We start from the raw sequence: 24,488 nt of genomic DNA on the forward strand, positions 1-24,488 counted from the left end.
CTGGATTCGAAGATAGACAGTTGAAGAAAAATGTTTTTCTGTGAAACCTACATTTGATCTTCGTTTTATAAATGCCTAATCTCTACTAGTTCTTGTCATAACTTTCAGACATTACTGAAGAAATACTGTATGAATGATGATTTCCTGACATTTTTCATTTGCGTAAATATATTACGTCATCTGATCATTTACATATTTTTACATAAGAGACGCGATAGTTGTGGCAGTAGCTACTAATAACGAAACACTAAGTGTGTGTAGCCATGCATAAAAGCCACAGAAATAAAGAAGACGGAAAAATACTGGAAAACAACCCTTTAGTATATGTGTGTCATCAAGAGGTTTGGACGATAAAGAAGTCATTGACCAATCCAGGTCTTGAAACTCATCGGAATGCCAGGCATGATTTACAATTGCATCGACTCTAGTCAAGGATGCTAGTTTCATTAGTGGCTGTCAACGGTCTGCTTTTAGTTGGTCCACGACCCCATGTAGTAATTTAGTTTCATACCACTTTCCGAGTTGCGTTTAGTACATGCCATTATAAACATGCACGAACTATTTGCCATCAGTGGAGATATATATGGTACATCGGTAGTACACTCTGATGTGTTATGGTACTTCAATTGATAGAAGAACTTGAAGAAAGTAACATATTCTCTCATTCAGTTTCAAGTCATTTTACGCCTGGACCAACTGTGTGCTTCACACTGTTCGTACCAACTTTCTACATTAATTTTTTACCATTTAATTTTGTACTGTAAACGGATTTTATCGCCCCTCATCGTATCAAACATTTCTGTTCCATTTGTTTGGCGGGAGACTTTATTTTCATGACAGACATAATGTATCCTGCAAGTATTGCCTTAGGCGGTTTTCAACACGTGGGGGATTAATCGAAATGATACTTTTCAAGGTCCGACCTGATTACTTTGGAGTCCTACACTAATTTATCAGGGTGGTAGATGTCGAGTGGAATTGGCAACATGAATGTTTGATGTTGAACACGGTACAACGATTTCAATAAAAAACGAACCTGATAGTTGGACCTAAATTCACCATTACCACATTGTCTATACATGCACGGGACTCTCTGAGTAGCCAACCAATAAACCCGACCATTCTCGCAAACCAGAGCTGTTATTTCTTCCGCGTCACTACGAAATATATATATATATATTGGCGATGTGTCTTGGACGGTGAACCCGTTTCTTGCGCCGCCTGAGAACTACAACGATGCAACAACGCGAAAGGACAATATGCCCGTCGGGGTTACGTTAAAAAACTTTGCATCAACCAAGAACAGTGTCCACTTTGTAAATTGAAACGTTCGCGTTGAACTTGAAGAGCCCGACTCTCCGGGTCACAAGTCTGTTAGAACTAAATATTTACAAGTGTTGATATGATGCTGGATTGAAATGTTTTAAACCACGTGACTTACATGAATTGGCCATCTATCTGTTTCCACGTACAAGAACTGAAATGTGTTATGGCAGAGGTTTTGATATTAAGTGACTATTTGCTAAGTTGTGAGATTTAAATAAAGCTATGGGGATTTGTTAGGTTTAGTGTAAGCTTCTTAGATTAATTCAAGAGCTGTTGTGACAGACGCGGCTCGTCGTAAATGTCGAAAAGATTATGAATGTGACTTGTAGCACTACTCGGTATTGTCTGGTTTATAATGCATTGCTTGCAAGTCACAGTACAGTACAGTACAGTACAGTACAGTACAGTACAGTACGGTACAGTATAGTATAGTATAGACGAAAAAGGTATATAACCTCATTTTCAACTAAACTGTGGTTTATAAAGCAGTGTTTGCAAGTTGTACAGTGCAGACGATTAGCCTCACTTTCAACTAAAACGTCACATCCGTCCATAGTCTTAAGATGCAGACTTTTGTGGTTTAATAAGAAGCCTGATAGGGCCGAAGAACACAACTTAATATCTTACAGTCTAATACGGCCATTTCTCCAGAAAAGCATTCCTAGAATGAGGGTATAGTGTATATATTACGATTGTAAGGTATGGTTTTAAACAGAATACAACTTTAGCCTTCCCATCCACCATTGTAGTTTGAAGTCCACGGTTGTCTGTGTTTGTTTAAATAGAAGAAGCCTAAAAACTAATGGCCTACTCTAAAAAGAGAGGCTGGGAATGTAAAAATCCATTACCAAAGCCATCTTGTAGATAAACCATAAATGGCATAATCTCACTGCTCTGAGAGCCTGGGTAACCGAGACTGTGTGTATGCGCGCACTTACACAGAGCCCATTGTGCAGTGGTGTGTGTGCTGTGCGCGGTTGTCCAATATGCATGTACGGATACAGCAGGAATATTTTTTTGTTTGTTGAAAATACTGTGTAAGGTCTCACACTACACAAGTTCCGTCCACGACATTGAATTTGGCTTAAAAGCACGACGCCATGGCCAGAGTTCACGTTTGGAAACAATAAATCATATGTAATATGTTCAGCAACAATGTTTTGTTTGAGCGTCATTGTTACTGGCTGGGATTTTGGTAGCATGGGACCCCGAGTATCATGATTGCTAACTGTTCTATAAATCTGCTATACGCCCAAGAGGCCTCCATATTCAAAGTCAAATAGCAAATTGGTCTATAAGTTATGAAGTTTTGCATCTACAGACACCATTCAGATTTGCACAATAACTTCGCCATAAAACATACAAGTTGGGGCTACGTCTTCGATTGAAAGCTTGTTTTGTGCTACTCTTCAGTGGTAGGGGTTGAGTTGGCCGATGTGTGAGGGCGCCCCATCACGGCTTACCTTACAGACTAGACTGTATACGAGTTCATGGACGAGTCATTACGTGTCCTTCTTATCTTTTGATCTTCTGTCATCTTTAATATTTATTCTTCCATATAATGTCAACCTCTCTGCTCCCTAAAACAGAAGTACTGCGTCATTGTTTGAATTAGTGGAGGGAACCAACAATACGTAAACCGAAATGCAAAAATCAGCGAATGAAATTACTCTGCCCATACTTTTGCTTCCCTCAATCAATCAATCAATCAATCAATCAATCAATCAATCAATCAATCAATCAATCAATCAATCAATCAATCAATCACTTGCAGTATTACAATGAGTGCTAAAGAATCAACATGATTTCTGAATTATGCAGAGAAGGTTTTCATCTTTGGAATCTGTCCACTAATTCTGGTGTTAATTCATTTATTTTCCAGTCGTTTGACGAGGATGTACGGTTTGTAGATCCCGAGCTCAGTTGGCAACAATTTCTTCACCACACTGACAATTCAGGGTCAAGAAAGCCATCGAGACAGAACCGCAAAACTCTGGTAATTGATATTTCTGCGTGAATGGCGCCCTCACATGGCAATAACGTATATATTGACGTCTAGTTATCACCGTGAGAGGGCGATGTTCAATATTCTTTTATCTCTGTTTCAGTCGAAACTTGACTCGAGACGGACTTGGCTTGACTTTGTTCGACATCATGACAGAACAAACGGCAAGAAAGAGAAAAAGAAAGAGAAAAAGAAAGGAAGACTTCGAGATAGTCTGGTAATACAAGACTACAGTTTGACCATCAATACTAAAGGTCCATTTATTAACCCCAATATTGTCACAATCCATCGATCACGTAACAACTATACTTTACCATGTTAAACCATTTCACTCTTTTGCAGACGGTTGCGTCATCTTACCGTGTGACCCAACAATTTGCAGTCAGTGAATAAGTCAGTCAGTCAGTCAATCAGTCAGTCAGTGAGTCAGTTGTTGACTTTAAGCAGTCTCTGACCTTGAACTACAACAATTGTGAGATTTATTGAATGATATACATAAACCGTCATCTAATCTGGTCATTGAAAATCAATCAATCAATCATCAACCAGCCAGCCAACCAATCAATCAATCAATCAATCAATCAATCATCAACCAGCCCGCCAATCAATCAATCAATCAATCAATCAAAGTATGTTGTAGCCAGCCAGACGAACAAATTGGTCAGTCTGTTTGTTTGTTTGTGTTTGTCTGTTTGTTTGTTTGTTTGTTTGTTTGTTTGTATATGCATCATTGACAGCAAGTCACTTGTTGACCTGTATGTTAAATGAGTTATACATTGTGAGTATGTGAGTTAATGTATTACTCGGTGAGTTAGGAACCCTGCTAGATTTTCTATCAATGGAGTCGTCAAAGGCATTGATGAGTTAAGAAAATAGAGTGTACAGTCAAATCCACTGTAACAATGCTATAGGATTGATTTACAGGAGAAATGAAGTTGCCTTGGTGTTTCACTCATGGGACATGTTTTTACCACAAAGGTTGTCTGTGTTTGTGTAAAACCCTTGTGTATCATAAGTGAAACACTAAAACTTCTTCATTTCTCCTGTAGCTCCTTGCACACAATCATATGTCATTTGTCACTCATGTACATACTACCAAACCAGAGTGACTATAGCATTTTCTATTAGATGGCACAATGTTTTTACATCTCACGTATAAGTTTGTTTTGTTCAAAATTATAAACAGTGTATGTACAGACACTGATAGTGTCCAAGCATATAAAATGATAAATTTAATCTCACAATGAACACAAATCAACATCACTGACGGATGAAATTAGGACAATTCAACCACAAAACTATTTGTGTTCACAGTGAGATAAAGTAATATTTTATATGCGTGTGTGCTATCAGTGTTTGTATTTTGTTTGTGTATTTTGTAACAAAAAATGTTGTGTGAGATATAAACCATCATGCTGTTAGACTGAGCATGCTCAGACGCAAAGGACTATGGGATTATCTGTGGTTATTGTAATACCTAATCTGGAGCTACCGATAAAATCAACCTCCCACAATTGTCAGGGTAACTATGAATTGATCATTTGTGGTTACAAACAATGTATCAACAGTGTTTACAATACTAATTGAGTAGTATTTATCACATTTCCCATGATGCAACATTCAACATGGCAGGTTTGCAAGTTCCCTATTGAAAAGCTATAGTCACTCTGGTTTGGTAGTAATTATCATCTGATGGTTAAACAAAGACCATTTATACATACTCAAATCATACACCTAGCCTTTCAACAATCATCAATTATTATGACTGAAATAGTGTTGCTATATTTCTTTCAGAGTTCGCCAAGTGGTCCTCCAGGTCCTCCCGGCCCAAGAGGTCCTCCTGGTCCCCCAGGGGCTGAGATTACCAAAGAAGAAATGATGGTAGAGTTCAAAAAAATGGTCAAAGGTAAATTACACTTTCTGATATGATTTTTGTAACTGTTGAAAGGTTTATGTATAAACTCACCACTATTAATTTACGATACTGGTCAGAGATGTAAATGATTTTAAATAGACACTAATCTAACCACTAACTACAGACCATGCATTTCATGTTACCGTACAATGGCTCTGTTTGATACAACCACACAGAAACCAATAAGTAACTGCATATTCTACACTATAAACCATTTCTATTTCCATTTCAACTGCACAGACACACAGGTTACAACAAGGCTTTGATGCCTACATTTGATGTCTGTATGGTGGCTGGTTAGTTAATTTTATTTAGACAAAATGTAGCAAGAAACTATATTCTTACTCTTGCTATCTTAAAGTGTAGCATGTCCAGTTTCTTATTAGTTTCTGCATTATTGTATCAAACAGAGCCAGTGAACACTAACATGAAATGGGCTGTATAATTGTTCAAATAAAAATGATTGTACCATAAGATATGTGATTTTGAAAATAACTTAAAATCCAAAATGTACTGGATTGGTGTTACGTGATCTACAATATTGTTATTTGAGGTGAGACACATCTGATCAATAAATGTTATCAGCACAAAGCTGGTTAGATTTTAATTGTTTTGCAATAAATGAATTAAAAAGATGTCTTCAGTTGTGCTGCAACGTCATTGATGCTTCTTTTTCATGTTGTATTTATTTATTTATTTATTTATTTATTTATTTATTGATTGCATCCCTTTTGTATCAGGGGCTCACTAAGATTGTTAGAAGCAGCACTAACAAAAAATTGAAAATACATACACTACTAAAAAGACGAGTAAAAACCCATATACATGAACAGACATAACAAAATAAACCAAAGTGAGGTAAGAATATTGATAAAATAAAAATATAGGTATATGTTATCAGCACAAAGCTGGTTAAATTTTTAATTGTTTCGCAATAAACGAATTAAAAAAGTATATTCAGTTGTGCTACAACGTCGTTGACGCTTCTTTTTCATGTTGTATTCCATGCTTACAGAAGATGGTATGTGTCACTGATGGTAAAAATAATAAACTAAGCCATACTAATCGGTTCTTTTGTTAAATAAACTTCTTCTCTCCTTTTTTTGTCAACAGAAGCAGCAGAGCGAAGAGCAGAAAGAATCATAGCTCAACAGGTAAGATATACATTTATGAGTCACAGTTGATGATGGAGATTTTAATAATACGATGCAGGAATGTTTACTTTCATACAGAAAACACACCATCTCACTACAAAAAAAACATACGCAATCATGTACACAAACCCAAAACATCAAAAATCTTTATGAAGAACATCGATAGGTTGAGTTACAACCTCCAAGATTGGTGCCATATAGACTCTTGCAGTGTGATTTTCATAATTTGCATAAAATGATCTCATTCACACCCTTGTACATCCAAGGACTAGAATATGAACTTGTAGATCTAAACCACATGGAAATTATTATTTTAAGGAAAGGTTATAATACAGCGAAAATCACAAACCCTGAAACAAAACGCCACCTGGTTCGACAAAAATCTCACTATTAAACATTTGCTACAGTTTTTGTCTGGCCAGATAAAATATCTCATTGATGTTGTAAATGTTCTTGTCTGGCTTGGCAAAAATCTAACATGTTATCGTCCGGCAGACAAGAACTGAACTACAATTGATACATTTTAGTCAATTGACTGTCTCAAAAAATATCAAAGAATGTGCCAACCTTAGATTTACCAGGCAGGGACATACGAATTTGGTGTTGATCTCCTAAGATAATGGTAGGTCACGCAAAGAAAGTGTAACGATATCGGTAAAGATGTTGTCACGCCAGACGATTGACGAAACGCTGTTGGTAAGATTTTTGTCTAACCAGTCGATAAAATGTAGCAATTTTAATGAGATTTTTGTCGAGCCAGACAACGTTTTGTTTCAGGGTTTATGATTTTCATTGTAATTGGACAATGACATGTTCATATGATTTGTTTTTATTTTAGTGTCCTGGCTGTTTATCACCTGTGGAATCACGAAATGGAACTTCAAGCGTTGTCTATGACTGGGACGATATTGAGGTCATTCCAAGAATTCCTGCAGCGTTTCATTGTAAACTTCAGACAAATGTCGATATAGCACGAAAAAGTCTTCGTGAAGTTAGCAACTTCCAAATGGTAAGAGTTATAATTATATTTAAATTTGAAAACCATGTGAAGTTACTTGAAAAAACGTGAAGTAGTTTGCAAATGGCACGAGTGATAATGGCATATCACAGCCAAAACTACCTCACAATATTTTGTCATAACACATAGATATAATATCAGGTGGTGACCTACCAATACTTATATCTTGCCTTGTATCCTTTGTTATATTCATTCAAAACATCAGGATTTATTTTATTTTATGTATGTATGTTTGTATGTATGTATGTGTGTGTGTATGTATGTATGTATGTTTGTATGTATGTATGTATGTATGTATGTATGTATGTGTGTGTATGTATGTATGTATGTATGTATGTATGTATGTATGTATGTATGTATGTGTGTGTGTATGTATGTATGTATGTATGTATGTATGTATGTATGTATGTGTGTGTGTATGTATGTATGTATGTATGTGTGTGTGTGTGTGTATGTATGTATGTATGTATGTATGTCTGTCTGTCTATGTATGTATGTATGGATGTATGTATGTATGTATGTATGTATGTATGTATGTATGTATGTATGTATGTGTGTGTGTTTATCTTGCTATTTTTGTTGTTGTTGTTGTTGTTGTTGTTGTTGTTGTTGTTGTTGTTGTAAATCCTATTTATTCGTTCATGCAAAGCAATATTTTGACAATTATTCTTATCATATTTTGTTTATTTTTCCGCTACTCGAGTTTTACCCAGTATTTTCGACTTAACTCATTCTGTAAGGGTTGTAGGCTAGACTAGTTCTGTAGAACTATTTCTACAACCCCCACCAGGTCCATGTCATTACTGATGTATTTGATTGAATATTCTTTGACTTGATTTAATTTATATATTTTGTTAATTTATTTGTTATGTTTGTTTTTTTGTTTTTTTCCTGGTGAAATCAATAAATCAAATCAAAATTTACCAGGACTGTTCTATTCATTTACTTTTACACTCCTACAAGATATTTTACTCTATTCAAAACAGTTTTTATTCTATGGCAAACAAACAGAAATTTTACTACATAAATTGTTTACATTACCAAAAAGAACTTTTACTACATAAATTGTTTACATTACTAAATAGAACTTTTAGTACATAAAATCATATCGTCAATGATTTAACAGTATTTTACCATGATATACAGTATGTCTGAAACACAGATGTAGGAATGTGAAAAGCCATGACTTCAGTGTGCAAGTAAAAATGTGTATTTCCACTTTTCAGCCTTTTGCAGGGGGTGCATTCAGAAGGGGTCAAGGGCTGGATGTAAAATCTGGACGATTCATGGCACAGAGGACAGCGATTTATCAATTTTCAGCGAATGTGCACTTGATTCACAGTGTTCCAAAGAAAGATAAAGAAGGGAGAAGATTAAGAAGTAGAGACAATGTTAGAGTTCTCATTTGCATAAATTCACTCTGTCAGAGACACACGTAAGTACAGTGACATCACTTCATCCACCATCTTTAAAAGTATGTTTGTTTGGTGTTTATCTACTGTTGACTTGACCATAAACCTGTGTCACGAGTGCTATCAATTAGATTGTGTATAGTATTCTCGAACATTTGCCTTGGTATAAAAATATAACCTACTCTCGAACAGTTTCTTTCGTGAAACTATTATAAACTGGAAATTGACACTTACAATTTGTAAACCTCTATGGGGTTTTTGCTCACCCGAATATCGATATCTGAAAATCATGTAAAATCTTAAAAACTTAACAAACTACCCACTGCTACTCTCTACAGACAGGATACTGTAAATCTGGAAATTTTTATTTTTGCTAATTTCCTTGGAAAACAAAAACGCAAAAATAAGTAGTGACTAAAATTCCTTCTTGTACATGAACACAATGTACCAGTCTGGTAATTAGTAAAAATTAGTCTTTGAGAACTTGCTGAAGACTGTAAAATTGCAAAATTTTGTAGTGGTGAAAATATCTAGGTTTACTATATACTTATACGTATATGTCATTATACTTATTACATTAACTTAAGCTTTACAATGTATGAAATGTCAGTATTTATTAGTGTCATACTAAAACAAATAACAAGTGGAATGACAGAACAACAAATGACACCTGAAACTATATTTAGAAGTTGCAATGACAGCATTTAGTCTATGAATAAAGGTGGAGTGAAACCCTTTACTATAAATTAGAGTGTGGAATGACACCTTCTACACGCTATTAAAAAGTGAAATGACAACCTCATTTGTTAGAACAAATTACTGGACGATTCAATTGTGCACAATAATTTCCTTGTTTTGTTTTTATTGATATATTTTTGTCTATCATTTCCACAGGTCACTGGAGTTCATCTCAGGGCTTGAGAGTAATAGTCGAGTTTTTACAGTAAATGTTAACGGGCTTCTCCAGTTGGAGGTAATAATTTCTTTATATGCAAATTTTTTTTTTTTTTTTTTTTTTGCCAAAATATTGAGTGATCATCCACAATATACATGATGAGTCAAAGATAACATGTGAAAACAGTTTTCTTATTTTCAAAAAAGTTCATTCGTTGGTACGACAGGAAATGTTACTGAATGTTTTGCATGAATAGTTTCTCTCAGGCATCTCTTACCTTAACCTCAAGCTGATCAGAATCCCTTGTACACATAGAACCCCTTGTGCACTGTCACATAGAACCCCTTGTGCACTGTCACATAGAACCCCGTGTGCACTGTCACATAGAACCCATTGTGCACTGTCACATAGAACCCCTTGTGCACTGTCACATAGAACCCCTTGTACACGTAGAACCCCTTGTACACATAGCATGTGATGGGTCAAGTAAAGGAAGCTAACTAATCGACAATATCTTTTAATTCTTTCCTTAACAGGTGGGGCAGTATGCTTCAGTTTATATTGACAACAGTTCGAAAAGAGACATATCAGTGCAAAGTGGGTCAGATTTTACTGGCATTATGGTTGGTGTGTGAATCTCTGAACGGACTCGACGGCAAAGGTTTACCAAATGAGGGCGCTCTTTCCAGACATAGCTCGAAAGAAATCAGCCTCCTGGGATGCTGCATCAGTCATATTGATTGATGACAATACGCTCGATTTATCTGTACAGGAAGAATTCTTATTAAAGTCTGCCACAAACTGATACCAAAGTTGGCAATTGTCCAACCATCCCTATGTGAACTTGAACTCTAATGGGCCGGTAGCCAGAGCGCTGCAGCTCAAGCGCAATAAAACTACACTGCATCAATAAAAATTAGCCCTGAAGTCGCCATATTTGTATTATAGTTTAGAAAATTTTATTATGTAAAGTTACTATGGTTACCTCAACAAGATGACATTTGTATTGTTTATATGAGACACATTTGCATGTTTACATTTCATTTTCAAACTCAGGATAAGTTTTTGTGGTTTTAATTTGAACACTTTAATATACTTTCATAATTATATTGTACATAAATTTATAAAACTAAACTATTGAAAAAAAACTCAACACAATTGTGTTCTTTTTATTGTAGAACTTTATATACTCATTTTAGATATTAAATTATTCTCAATTCACCTGTGAACGACTTATGATAATATATTTGTTTTTGAGTTGGGCGCCATTAGCAAAGGGGTAGTAGACAAGGGTACAGAAGAAAAATAAGGATTGACCAAGTGAGGGGTAAACATTTGTGGTGATTTCACACTACGTATTACGAACCAGGACACAGTTGATGATGTCATAGAAAACGTATAACGAGCCAGGACACAATTGATGATGTCATAGAAAATGTGAAGCATGTTATGTGTAGATAGCGTCAGATGTATTAAATTGAAGATTTCATAAAATCATGGTCGATTATTACAAGTCAGATTATAATGAAGTAAAAATAATAAAGATGTGTTTGGTGAATAATGCCAAGTCCAGGACTTCATTCCTCTTTTGTCATTTACTGATGTCAGCTCAGACCATAGGGATACATACTATTTCTTAGATTGTTGTTTTCCTTGTATCGCTATATAATAACTGTGATGAATATATTTCCCCTGCCTTTGTGAAAAGATATATAGTTCGGAGTGTATGGATACATATGTAGATACAGGATTTGCAATATTTTCCTTAGGAAAACAACAATTTTCTCAATAATACGTGTCCCTGTGGCTCACTGAGATATATAGTTATTAATGCTACGTCGGTTGGACACCGTTGGGGTGGAGAGACAGAGACAGAGACAGAGACACAGAGATGAACACCGAGGATTCCCGAAGAGCAATAAGGAGCAAATCACGGAATTCTCGGTAACGTTCGGCCCTTGTTAGAACAAAAGAAATCATTGAAAACTACGAAAGGTGATTACCGAGCTTGTAATGCCCCTATTAACACTTCAAAACCATACCCGTTAATGTTTGGCTTCTCTCTTGCCTGTGGTGTTATCTGATACCCGAAATTTTGTGTTTCATCGCCTCATGAATAATTTTTTGGGAAATTTTTAAAGTCTCCTCAGGATTAGAGATGATGTGTGACATTGAGGGCGCCTCATCCTAGGTACCGAGTCAATATTTCAGATCGGCAGCGAGTTGGGACTGCATGTTCGTAGGGTAAAAACGACTTATTACGTAAGAAATGGAAAATATGTCAGTTTCTTTGTATTGTCAACAGCAACAGGTGTCCATGGCCCAAGTAAATCGTATTCTCAAAGTTTTCATTGCAATTTAGGATGGATTTTTGATAAGTTAAGATAAATATATATCTGCAATGGGAAATTATTGAATGAAAGTGTCTAGAGTGAGTGATGTGTTAGAGCACACAATTTCAAACAGCTTGAACTAGCTACCGATCTGAAATATTGACTCAGTACGTTATCCCATCCATTAGAGTATGGTACGCCGTGATGCGGCGCCCTCATACACCACTCACTCTCGACCCGTCTTATAAAATTTTCAAAAAAATTATTCATGAGGCTACGAAACTCCAAATTACGGGTATCAGATAGCATCACAGACAAGATAGAAACATAACAAGAATTGCTATTAGGTCTAGGTGTTATTAGGGGGACTACAAGCTCGGTAATCGTCTCTGGTAGTTTGCAAGGCATTCTTTTGTTCAAACGTACGCCGAAGGTTACCGAGAATTCCGTGATTTGCTCCTTTTTGCTCTTCGGGAATCATCGGCCGCCTCTTGCGGCTTGCCACAGCATGCAAGACCGAGGATTCCCGAAGAGCAAAAAGGAGCAAATCACGGAATTCTCGGTAACGTTCGGCCCTTGTTTGAACAAAAGAAATCATTGAAAACTACGAAAGGTGATTACCGAGCTTGTAATGCCCCTATTAACACTTCAAAACCATACCCGTTAATGTTTGGCTTCTCTCTTGCCTGTGGTGTTATCTGATACCCGAAATTTTGTGTTTCATCGCCTCATGAATAATTTTTTGGGAAATTTTTAAAGTCTCCTCAGGATTAGAGATGATGTGTGACATTGAGGGCGCCTCATCCTAGGTACCGAGTCAATATTTCAGATCGGCAGCGAGTTGGGACTGCATGTTCGTAGGGTAAAAACGACTTATTACGTAAGAAATGGAAAATATGTCAGTTTCTTTGTATTGTCAACAGCAACAGGTGTCCATGGCCCAAGTAAATCGTATTCTCAAAGTTTTCATTGCAATTTAGGATGGATTTTTGATAAGTTAAGATAAATATATATCTGCAATGGGAAATTATTGAATGAAAGTGTCTAGAGTGAGTGATGTGTTAGAGCACACAATTTCAAACAGCTTGAACTAGCTACCGATCTGAAATATTGACTCAGTACGTTATCCCATCCATTAGAGTATGGTACGCCGTGATGCGGCGCCCTCATACACCACTCACTCTCGACCCGTCTTATAAAATTTTCAAAAAAATTATTCATGAGGCTACGAAACTCCAAATTACGGGTATCAGATAGCATCACAGACAAGATAGAAACATAACAAGAATTGCTATTAGGTCTAGGTGTTATTAGGGGGACTACAAGCTCGGTAATCGTCTCTGGTAGTTTGCAAGGCATTCTTTTGTTCAAACGTACGCCGAAGGTTACCGAGAATTCCGTGATTTGCTCCTTTTTGCTCTTCGGGAATCATCGGCCGCCTCTTGCGGCTTGCCACAGCATGCAAGACCGAGGATTCCCGAAGAGCAAAAAGGAGCAAATCACGGAATTCTCGGTAACGTTCGGCCCTTGTTTGAACAAAAGAAATCATTGAAAACTACGAAAGGTGATTACCGAGCTTGTAATGCCCCTATTAACACTTCAAAACCATACCCGTTAATGTTTGGCTTCTCTCTTGCCTGTGGTGTTATCTGATACCCGAAATTTTGTGTTTCATCGCCTCATGAATAATTTTTTGGGAAATTTTTAAAGTCTCCTCAGGATCAGAGATGATGTGTGACATTGAGGGCGCCTCATCCTAGGTACCGAGTCAATATTTCAGATCGGCAGCGAGTTGGGACTGCATGTTCGTAGGGTAAAAATGACTTATTACGTAAGAAATGAAAAATATGTCAGTTTCTTTGTATTGTCAACAGCAACAGGTGTCCATGGCCCAAGTAAATCGTATTCTCAAAGTTTTCATTGCAATTTAGGATGGATTTTTGATAAGTTAAGATAAATATATATCTGCAATGGGAAATTATTGAATGAAAGTGTCTAGAGTGAGTGATGTGTTAGAGCACACAATTTCAAACAGCTTGAACTAGCTACCGATCTGAAATATTGACTCAGTACGTTATCCCATCCATTAGAGTATGGTACGCCGTGATGCGGCGCCCTCATACACCACTCACTCTCGACCCGTCTTATAAAATTTTCAAAAAAATTATTCATGAGGCTACGAAACTCCAAATTACGGGTATCAGATAGCATCACAGACAAGATAGAAACATAACAAGAATTGCTATTAGGTCTAGGTGTTATTAGGGGGACTACAAGCTCGGTAATCGTCTCTGGTAGTTTGCAAGGCATTCTTTTGTTCAAACGTACGCCGAAGGTTACCGAGAATTCCGTGATTTGCTCCTTTTTGCTCTTCGGGAATCATCGGCCGCCTCTTGCGGCTTGCCACAGCATGCAAGACCGAGGATTCCCGAAGAGCAAAAAGGAGCAAATCACGGAATTCTCGGTAACGTTCGGCCCTTGTTTGAACAAAAGAAATCATTGAAAACTACGAAAGGTGATTACCGAGCTTGTAATGCCCCTATTAACACTTCAAAACCATACCCGTTAATGTTTGGCTTCTCTCTTGCCTGTGGTGTTATCTGATACCCGAAATTTTGTGTTTCATCGCCTCATGAATAATTTTTTGGGAAATTTTTAAAGTCTCCTCAGGATCAGAGATGATGTGTGACATTGAGGGCGCCTCATCCTAGGTACCGAGTCAATATTTCAGATCGGCAGCGAGTTGGGACTGCATGTTCGTAGAGTAAAAACGACTTATTACGTAAGAAATGAAAAATATGTCAGTTTCTTTGTATTGTCAACAGCAACAGGTGTCCATGGCCCAAGTAAATCGTATTCTCAAAGTTTTCATTGCAATTTAGGATGGATTTTTGATAAGTTAAGATAAATATATATCTGCAATGGGAAATTATTGAATGAAAGTGTCTAGAGTGAGTGATGTGTTAGAGCACACAATTTCAAACAGCTTGAACTAGCTACCGATCTGAAATATTGACTCAGTACGTTATCCCATCCATTAGAGTATGGTACGCCGTGATGCGGCGCCCTCATACACCACTCACTCTCGACCCGTCTTATAAAATTTTCAAAAAAATTATTCATGAGGCTACGAAACTCCAAATTACGGGTATCAGATAGCATCACAGACAAGATAGAAACATAACAAGAATTGCTATTAGGTCTAGGTGTTATTAGGGGGACTACAAGCTCGGTAATCGTCTCTGGTAGTTTGCAAGGCATTCTTTTGTTCAAACGTACGCCGAAGGTTACCGAGAATTCCGTGATTTGCTCCTTTTTGCTCTTCGGGAATCATCGGCCGCCTCTTGCGGCTTGCCACAGCATGCAAGACCGAGGATTCCCGAAGAGCAAAAAGGAGCAAATCACGGAATTCTCGGTAACGTTCGGCCCTTGTTTGAACAAAAGAAATCATTGAAAACTACGAAAGGTGATTACCGAGCTTGTAATGCCCCTATTAACACTTCAAAACCATACCCATTAATGTTTGGCTTCTCTCTTGCCTGTGGTGTTATCTGATACCCGAAATTTTGTGTTTCATCGCCTCATGAATAATTTTTTGGGAAATTTTTAAAGTCTCCTCAGGATCAGAGATGATGTGTGACATTGAGGGCGCCTCATCCTAGGTACCGAGTCAATATTTCAGATCGGCAGCGAGTTGGGACTGCATGTTCGTAGGGTAAAAACGACTTATTACGTAAGAAATGAAAAATATGTCAGTTTCTTTGTATTGTCAACAGCAACAGGTGTCCATGGCCCAAGTAAATCGTATTCTCAAAGTTTTCATTGCAATTTAGGATGGATTTTTGATAAGTTAAGATAAATATATATCTGCAATGGGAAATTATTGAATGAAAGTGTCTAGAGTGAGTGATGTGTTAGAGCACACAATTTCAAACAGCTTGAACTAGCTACCGATCTGAAATATTGACTCAGTACGTTATCCCATCCATTAGAGTATGGTACGCCGTGATGCGGCGCCCTCATACACCACTCACTCTCGACCCGTCTTATAAAATTTTCAAAAAAATTATTCATGAGGCTACGAAACTCCAAATTACGGGTATCAGATAGCATCACAGACAAGATAGAAACATAACAAGAATTGCTATTAGGTCTAGGTGTTATTAGGGGGACTACAAGCTCGGTAATCGTCTCTGGTAGTTTGCAAGGCATTCTTTTGTTCAAACGTACGCCGAAGGTTACCGAGAATTCCGTGATTTGCTCCTTTTTGCTCTTCGGGAATCATCGGCCGCCTCTTGCGGCTTGCCACAGCATGCAAGACCGAGGATTCCCGAAGAGCAAAAAGGAGCAAATCACGGAATTCTCGGTAACGTTCGGCCCTTGTTTGAACAAAAGAAATCATTGAAAACTACGAAAGGTGATTACCGAGCTTGTAATGCCCCTATTAACACTTCAAAACCATACCCATTAATGTTTGGCTTCTCTCTTGCCTGTGGTGTTATCTGATACCCGAAATTTTGTGTTTCATCGCCTCATGAATAATTTTTTGGGAAATTTTTAAAGTCTCCTCAGGATCAGAGATGATGTGTGACATTGAGGGCGCCTCATCCTAGGTACCGAGTCAATATTTCAGATCGGCAGCGAGTTGGGACTGCATGTTCGTAGGGTAAAAACGACTTATTACGTAAGAAATGAAAAATATGTCAGTTTCTTTGTATTGTCAACAGCAACAGGTGTCCATGGCCCAAGTAAATCGTATTCTCAAAGTTTTCATTGCAATTTAGGAGGGATTTTTGATAAGTTAAGATAAATATATATCTGCAATGGGAAATTATTGAATGAAAGTGTCTAGAGTGAGTGATGTGTTAGAGCACACAATTTCAAACAGCTTGAACTAGCTACCGATCTGAAATATTGACTCAGTACGTTATACCATCCATTAGAGTATGGTACGCCGTGATGCGGCGCCCTCATACACCACTCACTCTCGACCCGTCTTATAAAATTTTCAAAAAAATTATTCATGAGGCTACGAAACTCCAAATTACGGGTATCAGATAGCATCACAGACAAGATAGAAACATAACAAGAATTGCTATTAGGTCTAGGTGTTATTAGGGGGACTACAAGCTCGGTAATCGTCTCTGGTAGTTTGCAAGGCATTCTTTTGTTCAAACGTACGCCGAAGGTTACCGAGAATTCCGTGATTTGCTCCTTTTTGCTCTTCGGGAATCATCGGCCGCCTCTTGCGGCTTGCCACAGCATGCAAGACCGAGGATTCCCGAAGAGCAAAAAGGAGCAAATCACGGAATTCTCGGTAACGTTCGGCCCTTGTTTGAACAAAAGAAATCATTGAAAACTACGAAAGGTGATTACCGAGCTTGTAATGCCCCTATTAACACTTCAAAACCATACCCGTTAATGTTTGGCTTCTCTCTTGCCTGTGGTGTTATCTGATACCCGAAATTTTGTGTTTCATCGCCTCATGAATAATTTTTTGGGAAATTTTTAAAGTCTCCTCAGGATCAGAGATGATGTGTGACATTGAGGGCGCCTCATCCTAGGTACCGAGTCAATATTTCAGATCGGCAGCGAGTTGGGACTGCATGTTCGTAGAGTAAAAACGACTTATTACGTAAGAAATGAAAAATATGTCAGTTTCTTTGTATTGTCAACAGCAACAGGTGTCCATGGCCCAAGTAAATCGTATTCTCAAAGTTTTCATTGCAATTTAGGATGGATTTTTGATAAGTTAAGATAAATATATATCTGCAATGGGAAATTATTGAATGAAAGTGTCTAGAGTGAGTGATGTGTTAGAGCACACAATTTCAAACAGCTTGAACTAGCTACCGATCTGAAATATTGACTCAGTACGTTATCCCATCCATTAGAGTATGGTACGCCGTGATGCGGCGCCCTCATACACCACTCACTCTCGACCCGTCTTATAAAATTTTCAAAAAAATTATTCATGAGGCTACGAAACTCCAAATTACGGGTATCAGATAGCATCACAGACAAGATAGAAACATAACAAGAATTGCTATTAGGTCTAGGTGTTATTAGGGGGACTACAAGCTCGGTAATCGTCTCTGGTAGTTTGCAAGGCATTCTTTTGTTCAAACGTACGCCGAAGGTTACCGAGAATTCCGTGATTTGCTCCTTTTTGCTCTTCGGGAATCATCGGCCGCCTCTTGCGGCTTGCCACAGCATGCAAGACCGAGGATTCCCGAAGAGCAAAAAGGAGCAAATCACGGAATTCTCGGTAACGTTCGGCCCTTGTTTGAACAAAAGAAATCATTGAAAACTACGAAAGGTGATTACCGAGCTTGTAATGCCCCTATTAACACTTCAAAACCATACCCATTAATGTTTGGCTTCTCTCTTGCCTGTGGTGTTATCTGATACCCGAAATTTTGTGTTTCATCGCCTCATGAATAATTTTTTGGGAAATTTTTAAAGTCTCCTCAGGATCAGAGATGATGTGTGACATTGAGGGCGCCTCATCCTAGGTACCGAGTCAATATTTCAGATCGGCAGCGAGTTGGGACTGCATGTTCGTAGGGTAAAAACGACTTATTACGTAAGAAATGAAAAATATGTCAGTTTCTTTGTATTGTCAACAGCAACAGGTGTCCATGGCCCAAGTAAATCGTATTCTCAAAGTTTTCATTGCAATTTAGGATGGATTTTTGATAAGTTAAGATAAATATATATCTGCAATGGGAAATTATTGAATGAAAGTGTCTAGAGTGAGTGATGTGTTAGAGCACACAATTTCAAACAGCTTGAACTAGCTACCGATCTGAAATATTGACTCAGTACGTTATCCCATCCATTAGAGTATGGTACGCCGTGATGCGGCGCCCTCATACACCACTCACTCTCGACCCGTCTTATAAAATTTTCAAAAAAATTATTCATGAGGCTACGAAACTCCAAATTACGGGTATCAGATAGCATCACAGACAAGATAGAAACATAACAAGAATTGCTATTAGGTCTAGGTGTTATTAGGGGGACTACAAGCTCGGTAATCGTCTCTGGTAGTTTGCAAGGCATTCTTTTGTTCAAACGTACGCCGAAGGTTACCGAGAATTCCGTGATTTGCTCCTTTTTGCTCTTCGGGAATCATCGGCCGCCTCTTGCGGCTTGCCACAGCATGCAAGACCGAGGATTCCCGAAGAGCAAAAAGGAGCAAATCACGGAATTCTCGGTAACGTTCGGCCCTTGTTTGAACAAAAGAAATCATTGAAAACTACGAAAGGTGATTACCGAGCTTGTAATGCCCCTATTAACACTTCAAAACCATACCCATTAATGTTTGGCTTCTCTCTTGCCTGTGGTGTTATCTGATACCCGAAATTTTGTGTTTCATCGCCTCATGAATAATTTTTTGGGAAATTTTTAAAGTCTCCTCAGGATCAGAGATGATGTGTGACATTGAGGGCGCCTCATCCTAGGTACCGAGTCAATATTTCAGATCGGCAGCGAGTTGGGACTGCATGTTCGTAGGGTAAAAACGACTTATTACGTAAGAAATGAAAAATATGTCAGTTTCTTTGTATTGTCAACAGCAACAGGTGTCCATGGCCCAAGTAAATCGTATTCTCAAAGTTTTCATTGCAATTTAGGATGGATTTTTGATAAGTTAAGATAAATATATATCTGCAATGGGAAATTATTGAATGAAAGTGTCTAGAGTGAGTGATGTGTTAGAGCACACAATTTCAAACAGCTTGAACTAGCTACCGATCTGAAATATTGACTCAGTACGTTATCCCATCCATTAGAGTATGGTACGCCGTGATGCGGCGCCCTCATACACCACTCACTCTCGACCCGTCTTATAAAATTTTCAAAAAAATTATTCATGAGGCTACGAAACTCCAAATTACGGGTATCAGATAGCATCACAGACAAGATAGAAACATAACAAGAATTGCTATTAGGTCTAGGTGTTATTAGGGGGACTACAAGCTCGGTAATCGTCTCTGGTAGTTTGCAAGGCATTCTTTTGTTCAAACGTACGCCGAAGGTTACCGAGAATTCCGTGATTTGCTCCTTTTTGCTCTTCGGGAATCATCGGCCGCCTCTTGCGGCTTGCCACAGCATGCAAGACCGAGGATTCCCGAAGAGCAAAAAGGAGCAAATCACGGAATTCTCGGTAACGTTCGGCCCTTGTTTGAACAAAAGAAATCATTGAAAACTACGAAAGGTGATTACCGAGCTTGTAATGCCCCTATTAACACTTCAAAACCATACCCATTAATGTTTGGCTTCTCTCTTGCCTGTGGTGTTATCTGATACCCGAAATTTTGTGTTTCATCGCCTCATGAATAATTTTTTGGGAAATTTTTAAAGTCTCCTCAGGATCAGAGATGATGTGTGACATTGAGGGCGCCTCATCCTAGGTACCGAGTCAATATTTCAGATCGGCAGCGAGTTGGGACTGCATGTTCGTAGGGTAAAAACGACTTATTACGTAAGAAATGAAAAATATGTCAGTTTCTTTGTATTGTCAACAGCAACAGGTGTCCATGGCCCAAGTAAATCGTATTCTCAAAGTTTTCATTGCAATTTAGGAGGGATTTTTGATAAGTTAAGATAAATATATATCTGCAATGGGAAATTATTGAATGAAAGTGTCTAGAGTGAGTGATGTGTTAGAGCACACAATTTCAAACAGCTTGAACTAGCTACCGATCTGAAATATTGACTCAGTACGTTATACCATCCATTAGAGTATGGTACGCCGTGATGCGGCGCCCTCATACACCACTCACTCTCGACCCGTCTTATAAAATTTTCAAAAAAATTATTCATGAGGCTACGAAACTCCAAATTACGGGTATCAGATAGCATCACAGACAAGATAGAAACATAACAAGAATTGCTATTAGGTCTAGGTGTTATTAGGGGGACTACAAGCTCGGTAATCGTCTCTGGTAGTTTGCAAGGCATTCTTTTGTTCAAACGTACGCCGAAGGTTACCGAGAATTCCGTGATTTGCTCCTTTTTGCTCTTCGGGAATCATCGGCCGCCTCTTGCGGCTTGCCACAGCATGCAAGACCGAGGATTCCCGAAGAGCAAAAAGGAGCAAATCACGGAATTCTCGGTAACGTTCGGCCCTTGTTTGAACAAAAGAAATCATTGAAAACTACGAAAGGTGATTACCGAGCTTGTAATGCCCCTATTAACACTTCAAAACCATACCCGTTAATGTTTGGCTTCTCTCTTGCCTGTGGTGTTATCTGATACCCGAAATTTTGTGTTTCATCGCCTCATGAATAATTTTTTGGGAAATTTTTAAAGTCTCCTCAGGATCAGAGATGATGTGTGACATTGAGGGCGCCTCATCCTAGGTACCGAGTCAATATTTCAGATCGGCAGCGAGTTGGGACTGCATGTTCGTAGGGTAAAAACGACTTATTACGTAAGAAATGAAAAATATGTCAGTTTCTTTGTATTGTCAACAGCAACAGGTGTCCATGGCCCAAGTAAATCGTATTCTCAAAGTTTTCATTGCAATTTAGGATGGATTTTTGATAAGTTAAGATAAATATATATCTGCAATGGGAAATTATTGAATGAAAGTGTCTAGAGTGAGTGATGTGTTAGAGCACACAATTTCAAACAGCTTGAACTAGCTACCGATCTGAAATATTGACTCAGTACGTTATACCATCCATTAGAGTATGGTACGCCGTGATGCGGCGCCCTCATACACCACTCACTCTCGACCCGTCTTATAAAATTTTCAAAAAAATTATTCATGAGGCTACGAAACTCCAAATTACGGGTATCAGATAGCATCACAGACAAGATAGAAACATAACAAGAATTGCTATTAGGTCTAGGTGTTATTAGGGGGACTACAAGCTCGGTAATCGTCTCTGGTAGTTTGCAAGGCATTCTTTTGTTCAAACGTACGCCGAAGGTTACCGAGAATTCCGTGATTTGCTCCTTTTTGCTCTTCGGGAATCATCGGCCGCCTCTTGCGGCTTGCCACAGCATGCAAGACCGAGGATTCCCGAAGAGCAAAAAGGAGCAAATCACGGAATTCTCGGTAACGTTCGGCCCTTGTTTGAACAAAAGAAATCATTGAAAACTACGAAAGGTGATTACCGAGCTTGTAATGCCCCTATTAACACTTCAAAACCATACCCGTTAATGTTTGGCTTCTCTCTTGCCTGTGGTGTTATCTGATACCCGAAATTTTGTGTTTCATCGCCTCATGAATAATTTTTTGGGAAATTTTTAAAGTCTCCTCAGGATCAGAGATGATGTGTGACATTGAGGGCGCCTCATCCTAGGTACCGAGTCAATATTTCAGATCGGCAGCGAGTTGGGACTGCATGTTCGTAGGGTAAAAATGACTTATTACGTAAGAAATGAAAAATATGTCAGTTTCTTTGTATTGTCAACAGCAACAGGTGTCCATGGCCCAAGTAAATCGTATTCTCAAAGTTTTCATTGCAATTTAGGAGGGATTTTTGATAAGTTAAGATAAATATATATCTGCAATGGGAAATTATTGAATGAAAGTGTCTAGAGTGAGTGATGTGTTAGAGCACACAATTTCAAACAGCTTGAACTAGCTACCGATCTGAAATATTGACTCAGTACGTTATCCCATCCATTAGAGTATGGTACGCCGTGATGCGGCGCCCTCATACACCACTCACTCTCGACCCGTCTTATAAAATTTTCAAAAAAATTATTCATGAGGCTACGAAACTCCAAATTACGGGTATCAGATAGCATCACAGACAAGATAGAAACATAACAAGAATTGCTATTAGGTCTAGGTGTTATTAGGGGGACTACAAGCTCGGTAATCGTCTCTGGTAGTTTGCAAGGCATTCTTTTGTTCAAACGTACGCCGAAGGTTACCGAGAATTCCGTGATTTGCTCCTTTTTGCTCTTCGGGAATCATCGGCCGCCTCTTGCGGCTTGCCACAGCATGCAAGACCGAGGATTCCCGAAGAGCAAAAAGGAGCAAATCACGGAATTCTCGGTAACGTTCGGCCCTTGTTTGAACAAAAGAAATCATTGAAAACTACGAAAGGTGATTACCGAGCTTGTAATGCCCCTATTAACACTTCAAAACCATACCCGTTAATGTTTGGCTTCTCTCTTGCCTGTGGTGTTATCTGATACCCGAAATTTTGTGTTTCATCGCCTCATGAATAATTTTTTGGGAAATTTTTAAAGTCTCCTCAGGACTAGAGATGATGTGTGACAGTGAGGGCGCCTCATCCTAGGTACCGAGTCAATATTGGCCCAAGTAAATCGTATTTTCAAAGTTTTTATTGCAATTTAGGAGGGATTTTTGATAAGATAAATATGTATCTGCAATGGGAAATTATTCAATGAAAGTGTCTAGAGTGAGTGGTGTGATAGGGCACACAATTTCAAACAGTTTGAACTAACTACCGATCTGAAATATTGACTCAGTACGTTATCCCACCCATTAGAGTATGGTACGCCGTGATGCGGCGCCCTCACACACCACTCACTCTAGACCTGTCTTATAAAATTCTCTTTTTGCTCTTCGGGAAACATCAGTCTTTGCTTTCCACAGCAACAGCAATGATTTCCGAGGAGCAAATCACGGAATCTTTAACCTCCCAAAACAAATTATATTTAAGCCACCATTTATATTCTCAACTTGAAGTTGTATTTACCGACTTTACACATTCACCCAAGACTATAACCTTTATTTTCTGGTTTCATACGAAATGTTGCCTCATGCCCCTGACCTTCATCAATACAGACAAAATGATACAATTAATTTAGTACATATATCATTTTATTGACACGAATTTTCTAAAAATTTCACAAGAGTGTATTTAGTCTGTAAGGTAAACTGTGACAGTGACAGGCACCCTAACATATCAGTCAACCCCTCTCAGAGAGGGAGGAGGCCAGTGTGACACAACATATCTGACAGTCTGAGAGTGTATCATACATTGAACTAGTGGCCAGCACATAAAACAAATACAGTATAATACATAGTGTTTGTATCAAAACCATGGAACACATATATTTGATTGACAGGAAAATTATAAACACATACATTACATATACTTACAATTTTTATTATCAAATATCAAATATCAAATTATGATAAAGATGTAAAAACATGTACAAAAATGAAAACTGCATGGTTTCAACAAAATTCAACTCAAAGGATTTCTAAAAGTTCTGACTAGCTTTCACTCTGTTAACAGAGCATCATCAGGTGAGTAAAACACATGTACAAACACAATATACCAAACTATTTATTTTCCAAGAAATGAATGCTACCATAGTACGCTATGATGTCTTCAATACAGAGAAAGGTAGAACATAAATAACTGATACCTGATACAAGGTGACAATTAACATCTCAAGTACATAAAATTTCTGATTGTTGTAATTA

At 38.1% G+C, this 24,488-nt stretch overlaps 1 protein-coding gene across 1 annotated transcript in view; it reads left to right on the plus strand.

Moving 5' to 3' along the window:
- Positions 1 to 11,265, plus strand: part of LOC144451560 (adipolin-like) — a 31,283-nt gene extending 20,018 nt beyond the window's left edge. Inside the window, exons 2-8 of the mRNA XM_078142438.1 lie at positions 3,435 to 3,548; positions 5,126 to 5,237; positions 6,360 to 6,400; positions 7,239 to 7,409; positions 8,645 to 8,853; positions 9,725 to 9,803; positions 10,262 to 11,265. Of these exons, the coding sequence (XP_077998564.1) occupies positions 3,435 to 3,548; positions 5,126 to 5,237; positions 6,360 to 6,400; positions 7,239 to 7,409; positions 8,645 to 8,853; positions 9,725 to 9,803; positions 10,262 to 10,360 (825 nt within the window). The 3' untranslated portion in view covers positions 10,361 to 11,265. The remainder of the gene's footprint in view (positions 1 to 3,434; positions 3,549 to 5,125; positions 5,238 to 6,359; positions 6,401 to 7,238; positions 7,410 to 8,644; positions 8,854 to 9,724; positions 9,804 to 10,261) is intronic.
- The last annotated feature ends 13,223 nt before the right edge of the window (positions 11,266 to 24,488 follow it).

This window comes from Glandiceps talaboti, chromosome 21, assembly GCF_964340395.1.
Source record: "Glandiceps talaboti chromosome 21, keGlaTala1.1, whole genome shotgun sequence".
In the NCBI taxonomy this organism is placed as follows: domain Eukaryota; kingdom Metazoa; phylum Hemichordata; class Enteropneusta; family Spengelidae; genus Glandiceps; species Glandiceps talaboti.